Raw genomic sequence first — 22,167 nt, 5'->3', positions numbered from 1 at the left:
TGGGGTATCTATACAGTATGCTAGACAGTTTTCTCTCCTGCAGTTTCTCTGAAATTTTTTTTTCATGTTTATCAATAAGATGTTCTAGCCTTCTGCTTGTTCATAGAATCACCTGTGACTGCAGAGATTCTGAAGTTCTGGAGTAGGCCCTGGAAATCTGTACTTTGAACAGGACTCCAGGTGGTCCTTATGCTTGGACAAGTTTGAGAACCACTACTGTACAAAAAGATAAAGAAGTTGTTTTATGACCAGTCCATCTGAATGGTTTGGTCTTTGAAGATGATTCAAGGTTGAGCCTGAACATGAGAGACCTGGTACTGTAGACCAAGGAAAATGCTGAGAATTTCATTGATTCCTAATCGGATGAACATAGAATCACCTGAGAAGCACTTAAAGTTATGGATGGCTGGATTCAACTTCAGAGATTCTAAACAATAGGGGAAACTTTTTTTAAAAAGCTTCCTAGGTGGTTCTGATAACCAGCCAGCTTTGAAAGACTAGATCACTGATGGATTTGGAGTCAAGATTTAAATTGTGGTCCTTTCACTTTTAACTCTTATAAACTTGGGCAAAAGGATTAAAGTTCTACTTTGCTGTCTTTTGAAGGGAGACTACTTACAAAGCGGACATTTTAACTATAAATTTCTTATCAGCCTACAATCAGATGAAGGAAACTGGTAAAAAATTTCTCACCATAATATTTGGAGAGTGATATTTCACCATACTTATTTTACGGATTAAGTAATAATATATGCAAGTCATTTAAGACTTGCATAGATTTGGGGCCGGCCCTTGGCTCACTTGGGAGAGTGTGGTGCTGATGTCACCAAGGCTGTGGGTTTGGATCCCTATATAGGGATGGCCAGTTAGCTCACTTGGGAGTGCGTGATGCTGACAACACCAAGTCAAGGGTTAGGATCCCCTTACCAGTCATCTTTTGAGGGGGGGAAAAAAAGGCTTGCATAGATTTGTATGTAAAAGTAATAACTAGGATGTCAGCTTTTAATTTGTTTAATTATTAAGCATACCTCCTCCTGCATTAACTGACTTTCATTTTCTTTAAGATCTGATTATCATGGACCTGCGACAGTTTCTTATGTGCCTGTCCCTGTGCACAGCTTTTGCCATGAGCAAGCCCACAGAAAAGAAGGATCGTGTACATCATGAGCCTCAGCTCAGTGACAAGGTTCACAATGATGATCAGAGTTTTGATTATGACCATGATGCCTTCTTGGGTGCTGAAGAAGCAAAGACTTTTGATCAGCTGACACCAGAAGAAAGCAAGGAAAGGCTTGGGTAAGATGCCAGTTCTCAGGGGGCTAGTTAGGGTAATGACATTCTTTATAAATCAACTAATTCTTTTTTCTTTTCTGGCTTAGTCACCAGTAAAGCTGTGTTGAACTACATCTTCTGAAAGCTAACCACAGAGTTGCTTAATTAAAATTTAATTAAGCACCTGCTTTCATACATTTCTCCATTGAATAACAACTTGTACCTCATTCTACAAAGCAAAACCATTTTTGCATAAAAGTATCAACTTCTACAAGACCCAGCTTTGAACTACATCATTTTGATCGTAGAAGAACAGTACATGGGGGGCTTCTTATCTCTGCTGCTTTTAATTTTAAAAAACTGTCTGTGACCTATTCATTGTGCCCAAGCCAAGTCATTGAGTGGCTAATAAACTGCAAATTGGACCCCATGGACTATTTTCTGTAAAATTTATGATTTTCCAGGGTGTCCTTCACCTTCCTTGTTTTCACTCTCAGGTAATTGTTTAATTAGAAAACAAAAACCAAACAAACCAAACTTACCTTTTAGAAGATTTTAACAGGTAATGGTCTTTTTTTTTTTTTTTTTTTTTTTTTAACAGGTAATGGTCTTAATGTCAGAATATGAGTTACTGTTTCAATAATAGCTGGGCCATAGTCAGGTTCCGTGGTGCTTTCAGTAGGCAGCTTTTTACCTTAAGTGTTGATTTCTGTGGAATCCCAGGTGATTATTTCTAACTAGGGGTCTGAGAATGTCTTTTGTTGGCTCTTCCAAAGCCTTGTTTCTTATGGAAATACAGGCCAATTTTGTGAAAATTTTCTCCTCAGTGAGCACCATTGGTGCAACTTTCTGAACTGTATTCAAGAAACTTGTACCACATATAAATGTCCAAAAATATTTCCCATTCATGGGTAGTGCTGTGATAACACATTATTATAGGCTTTGCTTTGCGAGATAATTCAGAATACATTTATTCTTTCATTGGGCTGTCTGCTGACTGAAGGGTACAATATTTTATTCCTCAACACTGACAGAAATAATCAAAAGATTTTGCTATGTAGAATGAGCAACTATCCCAGAACATTTGAAAATAGATATAGAAAACATATATCAAAAAGTCAGTCTTCTGTTAGGTTGCTTTTCTAACTTTGAGAGACCATGTTCACTTTCAGTTTTAATCTTATAACTGTGTTAACATTCCAGGCTGAAAATAGAGGTGCATGAGAGTGTTCTCAGTCTTCATATCACACCTATTAATATGGTGCATGTCCAACCCACATTTTGGTCTGCACATATCTCTTGGCAGAATTACTCTTAAATAATAAAGGAAGCTTTAGGTTTGATGTCATTTAGGGTAGATGGTACTTTAATGAGGATGTTCTGGCTCTTTGCAGGTGATAAAATAGCTCTGCTAGCAGTTTTCAGTAGAGAAAAAGTTGTCATCAGTAAATATCAAAAGTTCAACATATGAGCAGATTCTGTTTGATTAGAATAAGATGATAGAGTCATGTTTTTTATGGAATGTATGATTAAAGTAAGTACTGTTTGCTTCTCCCAAATTTTGGAGATAGTGACAATATCCCAAGTTTATACAGTGACATACTGTTGGAAGCAAGAGTCCCAGGTGAACTTTTTTTTAAAAAAGTTATTTACTGTGGCATTTCTAAACATTGTTTTGGTAGGTGACTGTATCAGAGGTTGGAAATAACAGATTCCCCCTTTTTTCCATCTTTCTATAAGACAAGTCATTATTATGAGATAAGTCATTGTTTACACCTGTAGTTGCACAAATTCACTAGTTTTTGAAATCTTTAGCAATAATATCTAAAAGACCACAGGAAGCATTTTAAAACAATTTTAATATACAATTTTCAGTTCCCTTTTTTAATTAAGAGTGTTGACAAGTAGGATATTTTTTCTTACATGTGTATTATTATTCTCTCCCCATCCCCACCAAAAAAAAAAGTCTAGATATACTTAATTTTCATTTATGTGTTATTCAAATGAAGGTTTGTTTGTTTTGAGTTGGTGGTCCTTAATATTAAAAAGTTCTCATCCTTGATGTATTGGCTATACAAATGAACTAGAACAGTTCATTATCCTTTTGGGGGATCACAGGTCCCAACCATTTAGGAGTTTAATGAAAGCTAAGGACTCTTCCTCAGAAAAGTGCACATATATGAATACAAAATTTTGCATGCTGAGAATTTCAGGAATATTATGCACCCTTCCAGAGCATAACCCAATTTCTTAAAAAACTAAAGCGTTTGTGTGATTCCACTTAAAATCTAAAGGCATGTGTTACCTCTTAGGAGAAATAACATGAGATCCACCAAGTGCATTGTGTCTGTCCTAGAATAAATGCTTGCTTAGTGGCATTATAGCTATATCCAATAGGTTTCTCCAGTGTCATAGGAATAGTACCCCATTAGCTTCATAAACTTATACAGGTTTTTAAAGATCAGGGATTAGAACTTCATTCCTGAAATAGGACATGCCCATTTCCAGTGTTCTTTCACAACTGCTTACAGGATGGATGGTCAGTGAGATAAGAATGGCTTTTACATTTTTAGAGGTTGTAAAAGAAAAAAATTTTTTACATATATTTGGCAGACTCTACGTGGCCCACAAAGTCAAAAATATTTACTATCTGTTTCTTTAAAAAAAAAAAAAAAACTTTGCCAGCCACTGGTTAAACCATTTGGGATATTTCCATTGAATAGAATGCTGTTCAGCCAACTTCATTAAGAAAAGCCCATCTTGAACAGTCATGTGCCCTTTTTTATGTGGGTGATCCTTCTCTTCAGGCTATTTATAATAGTTTAAAAATATCTTTTGGGGATGGGAAGGATTCTGATACCTTGTCTTTTTTTCTTAACTATACAGTGGCAGTACTGGTAGCCAATACCATTTGGCACAAACTGGATCCCATTATAGATAATGCAGAAGTTTTCAATACTTGCATAACTTAATCTATTAATATTGTTAAAATTCTACAAAGTTAAAATTGCAAAATTTTGTCCTTATGTTCATGTAGATAGAGAAGGTTGTTTGAGAGATGGCTTTTTACTGCTTTACCTTTTCTATTAGCATTTTAGAACAAAAGCTACAAGATTACACATCTCTGTGTAAAGTAAAATGCTTGTTAATTATAGGATTTGGTAATAGACAGTTATGGCTAACGCCTTATCAATATCAAGATGAGTCTCTTTTCATAGTGTTGCTAACACTCTGATTCTAATCACTTTCCCATGTTGTATTCATGAAATGAACACAAACTGGGAAAGTCATTATTTGCTGCTAAGTGACAGTCTTTTTCAGTCTTGCAAGTAATAGTGCATACTAAATCTTGGTATGCCAAGATTTCTCTTCTTTTGGAAGTTTTAATTTAAAGTTCCTATTCCAAACTGGGCTGCTTACATGTGTGATTTCACATAGATTGTCTTAGCCTCTATAAGTAGGTTATTGCATCTTTAAACAGGAATTTTATATCATGCACTTATTTTTAAATGCTTAATTTGACAGCTCTGGAAGAAAGACGCTTATAAAGGGAGAAGTATATTGCTTCTTTAGCTCTGTTTTGCTTTATAATCTGTACACTAACCCTCTCAGCTTAACATTTTTATAATCAGAGATATACATTCCTACCACATCATTTCCTGAGTTCTCTGTTTTCATGGTTATATGTAAAAATCCAGTTCAGCATAATATATAAAAGCTGCTAGTCATTTTTTAGATAAGCATTCTCCTGTGTACGTGTTTTTTTAAAATAATCTTGCCTTATGGTAGAAATGACCCCAGAATTATTTTTGATATTTATATTTTCAACAATAGTGTTATCTTTTTCTAAACACAGCTAAATTGTACTAAATGCCACTGTATTGTACACTTTTAAATGGTTAATTTTATGTTATGTGAATTTATCTCCAAAACCAAATGTATTACTTGGGGAAAAAAGGCAGCTACATTTTTTAAAGAATGACTTTTTTTTTTTTTTTTTTTTTTTAAGATGACCGGTAAGGGGATCTTAACCCTTGACTTGGTGTTGTCAGCACCACGCTCTCCCGAGTGAGCCACAGGCCAGCCCAAAGTCTGACTTAAATATTTTGAATTTTTAGAAAACTATGTCAGTGGTTGCGATTATTTACCAAGATGTGGAGATTCTCTTCCAAAAGCAATAAAGAAAAATATGAAGATATACATGTTTGTGAAGTGTAGAACCCACATAGGAATGGATATTCACTCCTGAACTCTGACCATAGGCTGAAACCTACCTGTAAAGAGGTAGGCTGGGTTCACTTTTGGATCCATATATACCAGCTATGGACTGTGTTTACCTTATCCAGATGGTTCATTATAGACCACTAATGGGCCACCTAGAAAAATGTTCAGTTGCCTGTCTGGCAGTTTTGTTTTAGAGAAGATTTTTTATTTCTGTGTGTTAGCCCTGGGCAACACCTGTGGTCACAGCACACACCTGGCTAAGTCCAGAGCCTTGTGTCCTTTTAACCTCTTGCTGGATTTCTCTGCATTTTCTACAGAAAGATTGTAAGTAAAATAGATGGCGACAAGGACGGGTTTGTCACTGTGGATGAGCTCAAAGACTGGATTAAATTTGCACAAAAGCGCTGGATTTACGAGGATGTAGAGCGGCAGTGGAAGGGGCATGACCTCAATGAGGACGGCCTCGTTTCCTGGGAGGAGTATAAAAATGCCACCTACGGCTACGTTTTAGGTAGGTCCCTACTATCTGGGGGAAAAGCCTTGTGGAGCTGGCACCTTGAAACGTAACTGTTTTGTCTTGTAGAATGATTGTAGATAAAATAGACGCGGATAAAGATGGGTTTGTGACGGAGGGGGAGCTGAAATCCTGGATTAAGCACGCCCAGAAGAAATACATATATGACAATGTTGAAAACCAATGGCAGGAGTTTGATATGAATCAAGACGGCTTAATCTCCTGGGATGAGTACAGAAACGTGACTTATGGCACTTACCTGGGTAAGGGGCAAGATGTCAGCCTGGCAGAGACCATGGTCTTGAGCCAAAGAAACAAATGGGTCACGCAGTAAAGGAAAGGAAGAAATTGTGCGTATCTTAAATAGTTGGATGCTAAGCTGATTTTCCTTTGTTTTATTACTTTTAAATTTGTACACTATTTTTTTAATTTGTTTAATTTTTGTTTTCTGAAGTCTGGCATCTTCTACGCATTTCAGATATATTTTACCATTGTTTCTGTCATCCCTCATAGAGACAATTTTTAGAGTTGATCTCATTTACAAAGCTGCATTGTTCCAACAGTGCAAAAGCAAGAGGCTTTGAGATATCTCTTGACATGGTCCCATTAAAATGTTGGACCTGAAATTCAAACCAAATTAGATTCCTTTATAACTGGTGAGAATAGGAGGGAAATTGCTGTCTTTCCTTAATAAAATAAAATTCAAATAAAATCGTTTTCCTTGATGAAATTTAACCATTTAAGTATGTCTGCTTACTGAAATTTAGAAATGAAAATTTCCCATTTGTTTTCTCTGGCACATGAGTTTATCAGTCTGCTTTGCGATGCTTCAAGACAAATAAATGTTACTTTGATTGCTTTCTGTTGATTTGGTAGCTTGTGTATTTGGGCCACCTGTTAGTAGTTTAATTTTACTTATTACACTTGCCTGCTGCTGAATACTAGGTGGTGATCTTACTGAGTTAATGACCCAGAGTGTTTTTATTAGTGAAACTCCTCTCTTGTACATGGTTACAATTTGAGTCAAGAACATATAAACAGTACTTTTTGCATTTTTATCCTGGATGTTAGTCAAATTTCTAGATTAAAGCAAGCGTTCTCCCCCAGTGACTAACAGTGAGTGTGTAATGGTCTCTTTCCCCACTGGCTAGCCAGCTGTCCATGTTAATTACAGGACTGCATGCATTTCTGGTGAAGAGACTTTGATTTCTGTGTCAGGCTTTTTCTCATTCCTAATACCAAAGAGGCAGTCTCTCTCAATGCTTGACACTTAGCCAAGAACCATATACATCCTTCACCCAATTAAGAACACATGTATTAAAAAGTCAGCACAGGCAGAGAGGCATCCATGCCTCTTGCTCTCTGGCTGAGGTCCAACACCTTCCTAATTTGTTTGGAATTAATTATAAATATGAAGCAACGGATAAGCTATTGGTGATCTAAACAAAACAGTGTGTTAATAAATCTCAGCTCAGACATAGGCTCTCACTTGCTGCCCAGAATGATTCTTTAACTTTTGTGTGATTATGTGTATAAATATCTGTTGAGAGCTCTGTTACCTCACAGAGCAGATGATTCAATGTAATGGGTATTTCTATTGCCTGAGACTATGCATAAGCTGAAGCACTGGCTGGAGAAGCAATGTCTTTATAAGGCATCTTTCCCCGGAGGCGTGTGGGTGGACAGCACTCAGGGGGTAAGGAGTCGGCTTAGAGAAGTGCTGGGAGTTTTTGTGAGAGTGTGTTCTTGATTTAATTTTGAATTCAGGTATAAATCATCATAGCTCTTAGTTAAAATCTGTCTCAGTGAATTCACTGTCCACAAAAAGAACATTAACTCTTTGTCTGCCACAAGTAAAACATGAAATACTAAGATCCACCTTGCCTATACCAAAACTAAATCAAGAGTCTACCCAAAACTGTGTACAGGCCAGCTAGGGTCATAAAATGGTGCTTAGGATAGATACAACACTCCAAGCATGGCTATATACATATAAGTTTTGTCATTAAAAATAAAATTTTGTATCTTCCTTTTTCCATCCCCATATATGCATGTTGCTATTAGGCCACTTGATTCCAGTTACCATGTTTTACCCCAAGGAGGAGAGGAGGAAGGCTTTTAGTTAAAAATCTGGTCTTAATGTATAAGTTGTCTTGTTACCTTTCTTATGTTATGTAATTAGTACTGAAACGTTTTGTATTTGTTTAGAAGAGATGACTTAGTATCTGAGAAGGGTGGTATTTTCCTTAATTCTGTATCTCCAGAGCATTACAGCATTGTATATACATATACAGGGTCCCAAAGCATTATGATTCAGTAAGCCGTCTTACTGAATTTGTAACGCTCAACAAAAAAATGAAGCTTTAACCTGCTCAGTTCTCAAAAGGGAGCAATAGTTTTTTGTTTTTATTATTTAAAACTGCTTAAAGTATGGAAGGGTTGAACTATAGTATCAAATGGTGTTACTGTTAAGGGTACCTATGGGTCTTTTTATAAAACTAGTGCCATATCTTTTTTATTTAATTAATATGTTGCAGGAACAATAATTTCTTACCTTTAATGCAATTTCGTTTACTCTTAGTTTTTTAACATCTGTTATCATATTTGGTTCACACATCAACTCGGATTAAAAAGTTTTTATTCCTTTTCTGTTAACTCCTTTACAGTTTTTCGGCTTAAATAAATTAAACTTCATTCTTAGATTTTTATGTAGAGACTCGATAACTGCTACTTATGCAGTTCAGCATCATAACAGATGGATATGTCCAAATTCAATTTGGTTGTTATCTGATGTTTAAATTTTTTTTGTAACCACTTTATTACTGACATACAATAAACAGTTCATATTTAAGAGCACAACTGATGAGTTTTGACATATGTATACACCAGTAAAACCATCACTACAATCAAGAAAATGAACATACCCATCACCCCAAAAACTTCCTAATGTCCTTTTGTAATAGTTCTTGCCCTCCCCATGCTCCATCCCTGGGCAACTACTGATCTACTTTTTGTAACTCTAGATTAGCTTGCATTTTCTATAATTTTACGTAAATGGGGGATGAACAGTACTGCTAACTCTTAGTAGATTTCTGGGTTGGCTGATAAGACCAGTGTGACCTTTTAGAGTAATGTTCTGTTGCTTGAGTCTAAGTGTCCTTAATATGGGGTAGAAGGCCTTTGGTATCTAGCTTCTTCACGGTAGCCTAATGTTTAATAAAAATAGCAATACCTGACATTTATTGAAAGCCAACTATACTAGTATGCCAGGCATTGTTCTAAGCACTTAACTTAGATTTATTTTCTCACTTAAACCTCATAACAGTCCTTTCGGGCAGGCACTCTTACTGTCACCATATTACAAATGAGAAGACCAAGGCACAGTTAAGTTACTTGCCCAAGGCCATACAGCTAGGAAGTGATAGAGTTCAAAGCCAGAGGGTATGACTTTAGAGCCACCATTCCTCCCAGATGTAACTGGAAAATTCAACCCTTCTAGAAAACTTAATGCCAGTAACAGTGAAGTATTACATATAGGTTACATAGTCCAGGATCCAGAGTTCCATGTTGAATGGCAAACATATACGTTGAACTTGGTCTTGACTCTGCAGTCTGATTACTGGAGCTTTAGCCCAAAACTAAATGTCTTCATATTGTTGCAATTTTACCTGTGTAATCAAGAAATAATCAATTATTTCTTCATTGCTTTCTTTATCTTTCTTGGAAGTTGATTCTCCACTCCATGCACTTTCATGTTTTCTGGAAGCTTTTAAGATTTGACCTAAACTTTTGTTTTCTAGATGATCCAGACCCTGATGATGGATTTAACTATAAACAGATGATGGTTAGAGATGAGCGGAGGTTTAAAATGGCAGACAAGAATGGAGACCTTATTGCCACAAAGGAGGAGTTCACAGCTTTCCTGCACCCTGAGGAGTATGACTACATGAAAGATATAGTAGTGCAGGTGGGTGAGATCAAGGACTGTGAACAGCAGCTCATTTACTTTTCTTGTTTTTGCCATCTTTCCTTTTTAGCCTTTCCTGTATATTTGGGAGAATGACTTGCTATACAAGTACTAGCCAGATTCAGTCACTGTTTTTTTCTGTGACCTTGATCAAGTCATTTTTCTTAAGTGCCTTAGGCTTTCTATTTGTGCCGTGATACTTTCCATCAGATAATGTATTTTGTCGTTTCATTGGTAGCTTCATATTGTGAGAATGAGGGGAAATCCTATTTTTTAAAATGTCCCATGACCGGTTGTCAGACACTGAGTAATAACAATGATACTAAAGAATTCTTACAGAAGGCAGTTACTGATAACATTGACTATCTATAGCTGTCGACATAATTACTGGTAATGTCTCCTGTTAGTATGACTTCAGCATGACTAGTGCAACCAGGTAGATCATCATGGGCTTAGTGGGGTAGTTCATCATTAAGCAGTGTCAGTGTTTGTCCAAGAAGATTCATAGTTATTTTAGGGGGAAGGATAAGAAATTGCTAATATTTCACCATTTCTAGCTAGAAAAACATCAATTTCGTATGCATGCATGTGTGTGTGTGTGTCTGTGTGCTTTAAATGAATTACAAATGTTTGCCTAAACTAGATACCAAACTCTCTACTGGCAAATTTATTCAGAGACTAACTTTAATAGTCTCTTCTTCTTTCCTGTTTAGGAAACAATGGAGGATATAGATAAGAATGCTGATGGTTTCATTGATCTAGAAGAGTATATTGGTAAGTCTCTATTTCTAGTGTTTTTCTTGGAAGATGCAGAGGAGCTTTGGAAGATGTAGAAACAATTTGTCCCATGAGTTAACTTTTACTAGATCATTAAGCCATACCAATTTGATAAATAGTGGGTCATGACAAAGTATCTCTAGCAGCATTGTCCAGTCAAAATATAAATGTGAGCCACATATGTAATTTTAACTTTTCTAATAGCCACATTATAAAGTAAAAGAAAACAAATGAAATTCATTTCAGTAATGTATTTTACTTAACCTAATTTTCCAAAATACTGTAATTTCCATTTATCATCAATATAAATTATTAAGTTTTAAAGTACAGCATATCCCATTTTAGACCAGTCCCATTTCAAGTGCTCAGCAGTCACATGTGGCCAGTGGCTACTATACTGGGCAGCACAAATACAGTATACCTTGGATGCCCTATGGAATTGTTGCAGGGAGCCTAGACTGGCATTAGGAAACCCAGGAAAAGGAGAGAGGGAATAGATTAAAAGAAACAGGTAGTGAAGAAATGACCAGGAGTTGTTGATTCCTTTTAAAGCCTTTCCTTTATACTTTGTTTTGCTCATGTTTTCTGTATGGTTCTCTGACTAGTTTCCTTTTGTTGTTTTGTTTTGTTTGTTTGTTGGGGGGTGTGGAGGAGTGGCTGGCCAGTACAGGGATCAAACCTTGTTTCTTGGTGTTTTTGTTTTTTCCTTTAAAGACGACCAGTAAGGAGATCTTAACCCTTGGCTTGGTGTTGTCAGCACCATGCTCAGCCAGTGAGCTTAACCGGCAATCCCTATATAGGATCCAAACCCGTGGCCTTGGTGTTATCAGCACCGCATTCTCCCCAGTGAGCCACGGGCCGGCCCTGGTTCTTGGTGTTACCAGCACTATGATCTAACCAACTGAGCTAACCGGCCAGCACTTATTTTGTTTTTTAAAGTTGTTCCTTTTTGCCATTTTCCCTTTTAGTTGTCTGTGTAAATTTTTTTTTTTTAATTTTAATTTTTTGGATGCTATACCTTCAAGGCTTAGTTCTCTCATGTAAAGTTCTGTTTTTATTATCCTCATAATAATTCTAAGATTTTCCAATTGGTTTAAAAAAGAGCTGCCTCTCTTACCAAGTAGTTGAACAACTTGTTTCATAATTTCTGATGGAAATTAAAACGGGTGAAGAAGAGATGGAAAATGTTAATACTGTTGTTGTAAATGCCTTTGTAACAAATATTCTATTTCAGAAGGTATTAGTATTTTTATATTTAATATTTTTATTTTTACTCATAATAACTTATTCTGGTACACCACTGGTTTTGTGTTTCAGATAAGCCAGTTTGTTTTTAGATCTTTGATCTTTACCTGAAATATTTACTTATTTTAAGCCTGAAAGAGAGACTTAAGCTCTACCTCTATTACCTGTCATTAAACTGTATTGAACCGGTCACTTCTTTACATAGATATTGTCTACTCCTACCTGCTATTTATATTCTAGAGTTATTCCTGTTGAATTACTCCTTGTATATTTACCACCCTTTCTTCTAAGACTTGATGTACTTTGAGCTTTTTAGGGAAAGAGGGATGAGCAATGGAAGATAAGGGTTTTTTCCAAAACAATTCTGTTTTTTTTTTAGTGGAGTTCCTCAAGACAGTGGATAAATGCCTGGGGGCATTTACTGAGCCCGAGTTGACATTTATAGGATTTTCTACTTTTAAGTATTTTATCTTTTCAATCTTGGCTTTTGCCATTTTATCACCATTGCTAAAACTGAGGAACTCGTTTGAATGACCTGATGAGAGGAATTAAGTTTTGTAACTGTTAAGTACCATCACTTACCAAGCATTGAGGCCAAATAAGGAGATATTTTTGTCTCCCTCTGCATCATATTCAAGGCAGAGGAATTATATCTTAAAGTTACCAAAAATATCGAGAGAGAGTGTGTGTGTGTGTGTGTGAGAGTGTGCGTGTTGAGTGTGTGAGAGTGTGTGTGTGTGTGTGAAAGTGTGTGTGAGCGAGTGTGTGAGAGTGTGTGTGTGTGAGAGAGAGTGTGTGTGTGTGTGTGTGTGTGTGGCTTGCTTTTGCAAGTCAGTAACTAATGCAAATGCTTTTACATCTAGGTTGCTGGGTTGTATAAACCTAAGATTCTTCCAGACAGTATCTTCCAGTTTCTAGAGATGTGTCAGTTTCTGCCCTACTGAGGATCATAAAGAAGTAAAATTATTTGCCTCTGACATTTAGCATTAATAACAAGCCACCAGAGTTATGCTGTTTAATTCTTCTTTTAAAATTTATTATAGAGCATTGCAAACATACACAAAATTATAAAATACAGTACTATAATGAGCCCTCATGTACCTATCCCCAGTCTCAACAACCATCAACCCGCAGCCAATCCTTTTTCAGCCACATCCACTTCCTTACCTTATTTCTTATTTTGAAGTAAATCCCAATCATCATCTAATTTCCTCTCTAAACATTTGGTTATGTATCTCTAAGATACATTACATATTTCTAAAAACTTGTTTTAGATAATCTCAACCAAAAAAAAATTAATAATTCCTTAATATCAAATAGATTAAATCCTTTTTAAATAGAAATTGAAATAATTTTTTAAAATTTTTACTCATGTTGCTTTAAAATGCATTTACATTATATCATATATTCTAGCTTCTTTTTTAATTTTAATTTTAATTTTATTTTTTTATTTTTAAGATGACCGGTAAGGGGATCTTAACCCTTGATTTGGTGTTGTCAGCACCACGCTCTCCCAAGTGAGCTAACCGGCCATCCCTATATAGGGATCCAAACCTGCGGCCTTGGCATTTTCAGCACCACACTCTCCCAAGTGAGCCACTGGTTGGCCCCTCATATATTCTAGCTTCTATTAAAATTATGTCTTTTAAGCATACATCTATTCTCTAATTCAGAATTTTCTAATCTGTGTATTGTGAATAGGTATCCTTAACCCTCAAGACAGCTAGGGCAGGGCCCTGGCCAGTGGAACATACAAATACATTTTCTTTTCTTTTCTTTTCTTTTTTTTTTTTTTTTGCGGCTGGCTGGTATAGGGATCCAAACCCTTGACCTCAGTGTTACCAGCACCCCACTCTAACCAAGTGAGCTAACTGGCCAGCCCCAAGTACCTTTTCTGAATGTGCTATATATAGCATGGGGGGAAATTGGCAAGTGCTGCTCTGAAAAACTTCTACTTTGAGTTTAAGACAGAGGGAATAGTTCTACCCTTAACTCTCAAGTTCCTAGTATTAGCTAAATAACTATCTTAAAACCGCTACAAACTATTTGGGTTTCTACAGGTTGTGCATCTCTTATCCGAAATGCTTGGGACCAGAAGTGTTTTGGATTATTGGATTTTGGATTTTTTCAGATTTTGGAGTGTTTGCATTATACTTGCTGGTTCAGTGTCCCAAATCGAAAATGTTCCAGTGCACATTTCCTTTGAGAGTCATGTAGGCACTTAAAAAGCTTTAGATTTTGGAGCATTTTGGATTTCGGATTTTCAGATTAGGGATACTCACCCTGTATTAGGTGTGTTCCCACACCTTACATGAGAGGCAGGCGCACTTACTTAAATGTTAGATGAAATCTCAGGAGTCTTCAGAGTCTAACATCTTCATATGTTAGATCAAGTCTCAGGAGTTCTTCAGTTATGTGGTTCACTCACATAACTCCTGAAAGGATTTTGATAAACAACATTCCATTACACTTTTTTTTTTTTTTAAGATGACCAGTAAGGGGGTCTTAACCCTCAACTTGGTGTTGTCAGCACCATGCTCTCCGAAGTGAGCTAACCGGCCATCCCTATATAGGGATCCGAACCCATGGTCTTGGTGTTATCAGCACCACACTCTCCCAAGTGAGCCATAGGCCGGCCCTCCCTTACACATTTTAAAGTTGGCATCTAAAATATTTAATTAGAAGCTTAAACGGTTATAAAGAATAATCTCTGTTGGTTTTAAATACTGACATTTTAAAGTAGCTTAATTCTAAAATAAATCTGTGAAATTTAAATATCATAGCAACTTCTTACCTACCGTCGTTCATATGAATAGTTTAAACAAACCGACTTTAAAAAGATAATCAGGAAATTCAAATTTGGGCTGGGTATTAAAGGATATGAAGGAATTGATTTTGTGAAATAGGATAATGGCATCATGGCTGTAAGAAAATGCCCATAATTTTTAGAGATACAGTCTACAATATATAGGGGTGAAGTGATGTCTGGGATTTGCCTTAATTCTGGGGAGAAAAAAAGAGATAGAGAAGCATGTGTGGCAAAAGCTGGATAACTTGAGTTTGATGGGTCAGTGGGAATTCTTTGGACTATTTTCTACTTTTGTATTTGCTTGCAAGTTTCCATAATGAAAACAAAAGTGATAATATATGTAGAATGCTTATTATGTTGCCTAGAATATATAGTAAGCACTCGATGAATATTAGCCACTGTTTTTGCATTTAATAATAAAAAGGAAATGGTACTTTGGTACTGTATTTTTTTAAATTATAGTGTTTGGTTTGCAACAGTGTGAGCGTTGCTTGGTCACACTTTTTCATTTAATCTTACAGGGATTTGGGGGTGTTTATGCCACTTAAGTCAGAAGATGGATAATAAATAGTATTGTCTTCAAAAAATAAGCTGTTCTCGGGCCGAGCCCGTGGTGCACTCGGGAGAGTGCGGCGCTGGGGGCACAGCGATGCTCCCACAGCGGGTTCGGATTCTATATAGGAATGGCCGGTGCACTCACTGGCTGAGTGCTGGTCATGAAAAAGACAAAAAAAAAAAAAAAACGCTGTTCTCTAATAATTGGAAATTTTACACCATTCCTGTTTCTTCTTAAATTATTTTTCAATTTACTTCTCCCACAGAATTATATCCTAACGTATTTTATCTTAAAAGCCTTAAATAACCTTGACATACTTTACCTACAAGAATATTGTGTATATAAATTGAAATGAGAATACTTATTTTCTGTTATAAGGCTCTTAAGGGTTTTTAAAGAGTCTTCCAGGTTAAGTTAGTGTTATGATTATTAATATACAAACAGTCACATTTCTTGCAAACATTTTGTTTATATTATTAGACCAAAATGTGTCTGATACATTTTTTCAAGTAGTTTTGTATCCACAGATGACAATTATTGTTAGAGTAAAACCTGTTCAGCACCAATTCTTGATTTTTGTTTTTGTAGAGGAAGTACTGAGAGACCTTGTTTGTATAAATTAATAAATTGATGAGAATGGAAGATTTGTTTCAGCAGTGTCACTTCATTCTTGAAACTCTTTTTGAGTTATGTCAGAAATCATGTGATCTGTCATCAAAAATTATTTTTAATGATCCATTAGTTAAAATTGAGTTAGACCCTCTCAGTTTTTTTAAAGTGAGGAATTAGAAACCTCTTCACATACAAAAGAATTTGTTACCTGTTTTTTACATATCTTTCTCAGAACCAACAATAATATTTCTAATTGTCCCTTTTTCATCATCTTGGAGCTTTTTACACTCTAGTAAGTTTCAAGATAGGTGAGAATATGCCTTTCTTTTTTAAAGTGGGAGAAGGGTTATTGTGAAAGGGGAAATGGGAAAGAAGCTTGATAGCCAGAGATAAGTTCTTATGCAGATCAGTTTTTAGGAAAAACTATATGTGGAAGTTGAAGATCTGGAATTTGATTCTGTATTGCTATGTGACTATGCTAGTTGTTGGGTTAGGGTAATAGCTATGCTAATTGTATGGCCAAGCATTTCATAACTAAAGCCAAAATGTTTCATTAGTTTAGTTATACTAAGTTTCCATTTGTATTGTCAGGGCTAGGGCTCAGATCCTTCAAACCTGTTGTACAGACTGGGTCACCAGACCCCTCACACGCAGATCCACGCCAGGTAATTGGGAAAGATCCCGGGAGCCATTGGTAGATGACACGAGCTCAGTCCTTAGCAGTAGCAGCAGCTGCTTATCGTAGCAGCAGCTTACAGCAGCAGGAGCGGTGGCCTCTCAGGGCATCCGGGGACACTGGCAGCAACAGCTTGCAGCAACAGCCTCTAGCAGCAGTAGCGGCCTCCCTGGGGCCATCCCAGGGACCGGGGGTGGGGGCAGCGGTGGCCACCATGGATCGGAGCCACTCATCCTTTATACTTAAGTCCATAACCCAGGACACCCGGGTGCACATGTGTGATTACATTAGACAATAATCAAGGAACACCTGGGCACACGTGCATATTTATATCAAATGCTCGGCAAGATTCTGAACATCCAAGGGGCCCTGACCATTTTCCTTCACTTTCCCTGCAGATTCTCTCATGACTGTCCTTTTCCAGTATACTCCTTCCCCCCCCCCCCCCCAACTAAAGATGACTGGTAAGGAGATCTTAACCCTTGACTTGGTGTTGTCAGCACCACGCTCCCCCAAGTGAGCCACGGGCCAGCCCCCTTCCAGTTTACTCCTTGATGGTATTCCTGTTTCTCCAGGGGCATACTTGCCCCATCTGAAGGCCATTGGTGTACTTTATGTGGTAACTGGTTGGTAGACAGTTTTGGCTTATAATATATACTTCCCTAGTCTCCTTGAGAATTTAAACTGCATTTTTCTAAAAACCAGTGGTCCAATTTAATTAGCTACTTGGGGGTGAAATGAAATGAGGGGATAAAGACTAGTTATTTTTCTTGATGCTAGTTATCCCTTCTTATTTCTGCATTTTTTAAAGGTATAAGAACTCTTTGCTCTCATGTCACTCAAAATGAGTAGCTAGAAATATTCTTATTTGAGATCAGTAATTAAGCCTCAGAGAATATCTTTCTTCCTAAGGTTTCTCTGCCCTGAAATACCCTTGTAATTGTCACTAGGTTGCAAACAGAGGGGTGAGGAGGAAGGTCAGGCCAGATTAGGAGGAAGCAGTCTCTGAAAGAAGACAAACCCTTCTTTTGTATGTATTTCTATGCACACAGGTGACATGTACAGCCATGATGGAAATGTAGATGAGCCAGAGTGGGTAAAGACAGAGCGAGAGCAGTTTGTTGAGTTTCGAGATAAGAACCGTGATGGGAAGATGGATAAGGAAGAGACCAAAGATTGGATCCTCCCCTCAGACTATGATCATGCAGAGGCAGAAGCCAGGCACCTGGTCTACGAGTCAGACCAGAACAAGGTAAGTCTGGCAAGGCCTGAACAATCTAGCATTGACTGAAGTCTGTTTCTAGGGGATTGCTTAAAAAATCTCTATTAAGGTACATAGAGCATTTAAGGACTTAGTCCAAGTCTGCTAAGGATCTAAATTTGGTGATTGAAAACTTTCTGGGCAATGATAGCTGTCTTATCTCATTTTAGAAGTCCCTCTGCCAGTGCTTATTTCACTGAAGGAATTTGGGCTGCAGAAAGAGCTTCTGTATGTTGCCTATGCCCAGCATGCATCATCATTTGTTATCTTTGCATCCCCAGGAATTTTGGGGGGGGGAGGGGGTTCTCTTCTTGTTATTTCCTTTATTCTTTTATCTATTACAGGTTCATTCTGCCTACTCAAAGCTGGCTATTTTCTTCTTAAATCAAATATACTTTTTAAAATTAGGTCCTTTGTAGTAGGTTATAAATCAGCTTTTCTTTGGAACCTGTTAAAACTGTCCTTGATCAATTATCTAGAGCATTCAGTTCATTAAGTGTGGTATTCCACTAAGCCTTGTCACCTTTTTCAGAGATTTGAATGTTCTGCTTGGAGTAAGCTGAAACCAATCTCAGGGTGGGGATTTTTAGTGTTCTGAACATTCATTTATCTAGGCTAGTCTTCAGCTTCAAATGCAGTTTCTTATTTTAGAGCCTTTTTTGAGGATTGGTCTGTTTTGAGTTCTTGCTCAGAGTCACTTCAATAGCTAGGTACTGTGTCCTGAGATATGAGAAAAGGAAACTCATGTGGTCATCCCTTGAGAAACTAGATGATGTTTGAGATGAGTGTCTGAGCCTCCATTTAGGATTGTGTCTGTAATCTGATTGGTAGCTAGGGCAGAGTGAAGTTGCAGACTACGCTTGATATTGGTAGATTTTTTTTGTTCCTATTAGACAATAACAGATTTGCATTGAAGTATTTGCCCGATTATCTTTGACCATCTCTCACCCATATCTAGAAGTCCCATATTTGCTCTAAAGAGAGTTTTCTCCTCAGTAAATGCTGTATCTCCAGCATTGAGTTGTTGAGCTGTACTCCATTCTCCCACTTTTAACTTTCTTAATAAGAGAAATTTCTTAATTGTTATTTTCCTCCCTCTGGGTATGTGGGGGTGAGGGATGAAAGTTGAAGTTCACATTTAATTTAGTGGGAAATAGAATCTTAAATCCTGATTAACACCTGTTATTCTATGGCAGTATTTCTGAATTTGGAATGGAAAATATATTCTGCCTTAATTTACTGCTCTCTCTAATTGCAGGATGGTAAGCTTACCAAGGAGGAGATTGTTGACAAGTATGATTTATTTGTGGGCAGCCAAGCCACAGATTTCGGGGAGGCCTTAGTACGACATGATGAGTTCTGAGCTGCAGACAGAGGAACCTGCATTTACTCAAAAGTAATTTATTTTTACAGCCTCTGGTTTCACACTAAATTGTTTGCGCTACTGAGACTGTTCTTACAAACTTTTTAAGACGTGAAAAGGCGTAATGAAAACAATCCCGTCCCTCTTCCTCCTCCTCCTCTCTGAGGGACTGGAGGGAAACCGTGCTTCTGAGGAACAACTCTAACTAGTACACTTGTGTTTGTAGAGTTACACTTTGTATTATGTATAACATGATGTGTTTATTTTTGTATTTGTTCTCTGGCTGGGAGTATGATATGAAGGATCAAGATCCTCAAGTCACACTTGTAGGCAAACATTAGCCCTTTACTCTTTCTCAACCCCTTATATAATTTTTATAATTCTCACTTAACTAATTTTTTAAGCCTGAGATCAATAAGAAATGTGCAGGAGAGAGAAAAGGAAAAAAATATACCCCACAATTTAGATTAGAGAGATAACACTTACTCTTACCTATCGAAAAGTCTGACATTTAACAAATAGTAGGGGACACATTTCCATTCAGTTGCTGTGGATCCAGCAGCTGATCCTGCCATTATCTGGGCAAGGACAGATCTCTATGCTGTAAGAAAGCTTGGCTCAACTTGATTTTATTCTTTTTTTTTTCCCCCTGTAGGACTAGCTGTTTGCTAATTTTGTCAAGCACAGCTGTGGTGGGAAGAGTTAGGGCCAGAGTCTTAAAAATCATGTAGTGAATGTGATTTCTTTACAGAGCTATAGATAGAAATAGCTGGAAAGCTAAAGGAAAAATGTGAGTGCTTTCAAGGCATACAGTTTTTTTCTGGGTGTGCATCTGTTGAAATGCTCACGACATAATTATCTGCCTGTTGAAATCACTGTAAGTGCCCCATCCGGCTCCTCTTCCCCAGGTGTGCTGAGGAATTAATCTTGGTTTCACTGCAGTTAAAATTCATTCTTTTCCAATCATGTCATTGAAAGTGCCTTTAAGTAAGAGGAATGATCACTGAAAGGGAATTCTCTTAAGAAACCCTAATATAAAATAAAGAGAAGATTATTTGGACCACCTTATGTGAAAGCTTAGAACCTCCCAATATAGTGGGGATTTTTTTTTCTTCCCTCTCTCTTTTGAACAGTAGTTATTTAGCAGTATTAGTTATCTAGCTTGGCTGCAGTGTTCTTTCCAAAAACCACATGCTGCTGAATTTACCAGGGATCCTCATACCTCAGAACGCAAACCACTTACTACCAGGCTTCTTTTCGTGTCTGATGGAGAGCTTGAGATCAGACTCAAAGATGAGAGGACCTACAGAGAGGGCTCTTTGGTTTGAGGACCATTGCTCACCCTTCCTGCCTTCAACCCACCACACTTCATTCCCTCATCTCCCCTTCTCCCTGCTGCCAAAAGAAAAGTACATCATGGATCAACAGGTTGCCAGTCCTTTTCAGAGAGAAGGATGTTGTAGAAAAAGCTAAAGAAACCACCCTCTGTTCCCAAGCTCCACTTGACCCCTGTTTTATGTAACACGATCTCTGTCCTTTTTGGTCCCTTTCTTACAGATGGACCTCTTTCAAGAAGTTATTATATTCCAAGTTGTAGCCCTCAGGTTACTAAGATAAATATATGTATACATAACCTTTATTATTTCCTGCATCTTTCTGGTTAATACATTCAGGTGGTGCTGGGTAATTATTATAATCTGAACCTAGGTATATCTTTTGGTCTTCTGTGATCATGTTGAGGTGGGCTACTTGGAATGGTAAAAAGCCAGGCATCATGTAACTTCACCCCAGCCTTTGCATTGAGCTCTTGATAGTAGATTCACTCTTTTCAAGTTTAACCCCAGTATAGGGTAATGGAAATTCTCTGCCCTCCAGATTCCCAAATTTTATTGTAAGAAGACCAGAGGTCATTAATAATGCTACCAACCCTGGCTTAGTTAGAGAGGACACATCATGAACTGTGTGGAAAGAGAGCCTCAGTGCTCACTAGGTGCAGAGAACCCAGGCCTTATGTTAAAATCATGCACTTAGAAAGCAAACCTTAATCTGCTAAAACAGCAACTTCTGGATGCTGGGGACTCAGCAGCAAATATTGTACTCTAACCTCTAATGATACCCTTGGATAATTGTTTTGGTTTAAATCAAGCCTGAGACTGGTGAACAGTAGCTACACACCCACATTGTGTGTTCTGTGAATGCTAGCTCTCTTGAATTTGGATATTGTTTATTTTTTATAGAGTGTAAACCAAGTTTTATATTCTATAATGCAAACAGGTACCAATCTGTTTCTAAATAAAACTGTTTACATTCATTGTGGGGTATGTATGTCCTTCATTCTCTAAGAGATGGAGCTCTAACTTAGAATTATTGGTGCTCTAAAATGTCACAGGAAACTCTCCTAGAAGGTTTACGATACCCTTTCCCAATGCAAGAAAGTACTGCCTCTCCCAGGCTGGTTACTCCTTTCCTCCTACTTCTGAAATCTTCTAGCATCTTTCTCACTACAGCTGCAACCATCTCTGCTTCCCCTTAGGCCTTACAACTGGAGAGGAACCCAGCTGCTCATTATGTAATTATCTGATATCAAACACAAGCCATTCCTAGATGTACACACAATATTTATCTTGATTTTTATTTCAAGAAGTCTCTTCTGGGGGTGGAGGGAGAGTATAGAGTATAAGGTAAAACAATTTTCTGAACATTTTGGTATAGTTTATAAGTGGTGATAAAATATGCAAGTTCATTTTGAGAGCATCAAAGGAATTAAACTTTAATAAATACACAAGCTTAAGATATATAGGTTTATCCAAATAGAAGAGGGGGGAAAGGGGCTTCTGGAATAATTCGTGCTGGCTCCAGGGCTTGTGGACATGGCTGTCCCTTCCAAAGCT

General features: G+C 37.3%; 1 protein-coding gene across 3 annotated transcripts in view; it reads left to right on the top strand.

The window, feature by feature from the left end:
* Positions 1 to 21,587, top strand: part of CALU (calumenin) — a 30,451-nt gene extending 8,864 nt beyond the window's left edge. Inside the window, exons 2-7 of one of the 3 annotated variants that reach the window (XM_063099987.1) lie at positions 1,119 to 1,296; positions 6,080 to 6,273; positions 9,811 to 9,977; positions 10,691 to 10,751; positions 17,705 to 17,904; positions 19,172 to 21,587. In XM_063099987.1, the coding sequence (XP_062956057.1) occupies positions 1,127 to 1,296; positions 6,080 to 6,273; positions 9,811 to 9,977; positions 10,691 to 10,751; positions 17,705 to 17,904; positions 19,172 to 19,276 (897 nt within the window). In that variant the 5' untranslated portion in view covers positions 1,119 to 1,126 and the 3' untranslated portion in view covers positions 19,277 to 21,587. Of the gene's footprint in view, positions 1 to 1,064; positions 1,297 to 5,813; positions 6,008 to 6,079; positions 6,274 to 9,810; positions 9,978 to 10,690; positions 10,752 to 17,704; positions 17,905 to 19,171 lie in introns of all 3 variants that reach the window. The other 2 variants (XM_063099985.1, XM_063099986.1) reach the window with 2 other exon arrangements.
* The last annotated feature ends 580 nt before the right edge of the window (positions 21,588 to 22,167 follow it).

Source organism: Cynocephalus volans, chromosome 6 (genome assembly GCF_027409185.1).
Source record: "Cynocephalus volans isolate mCynVol1 chromosome 6, mCynVol1.pri, whole genome shotgun sequence".
In the NCBI taxonomy this organism is placed as follows: domain Eukaryota; kingdom Metazoa; phylum Chordata; class Mammalia; order Dermoptera; family Cynocephalidae; genus Cynocephalus; species Cynocephalus volans.
The sequence above is the reverse complement of the archived record's forward strand: the minus strand, read 5'-3'. Positions and strand labels throughout refer to the sequence as shown.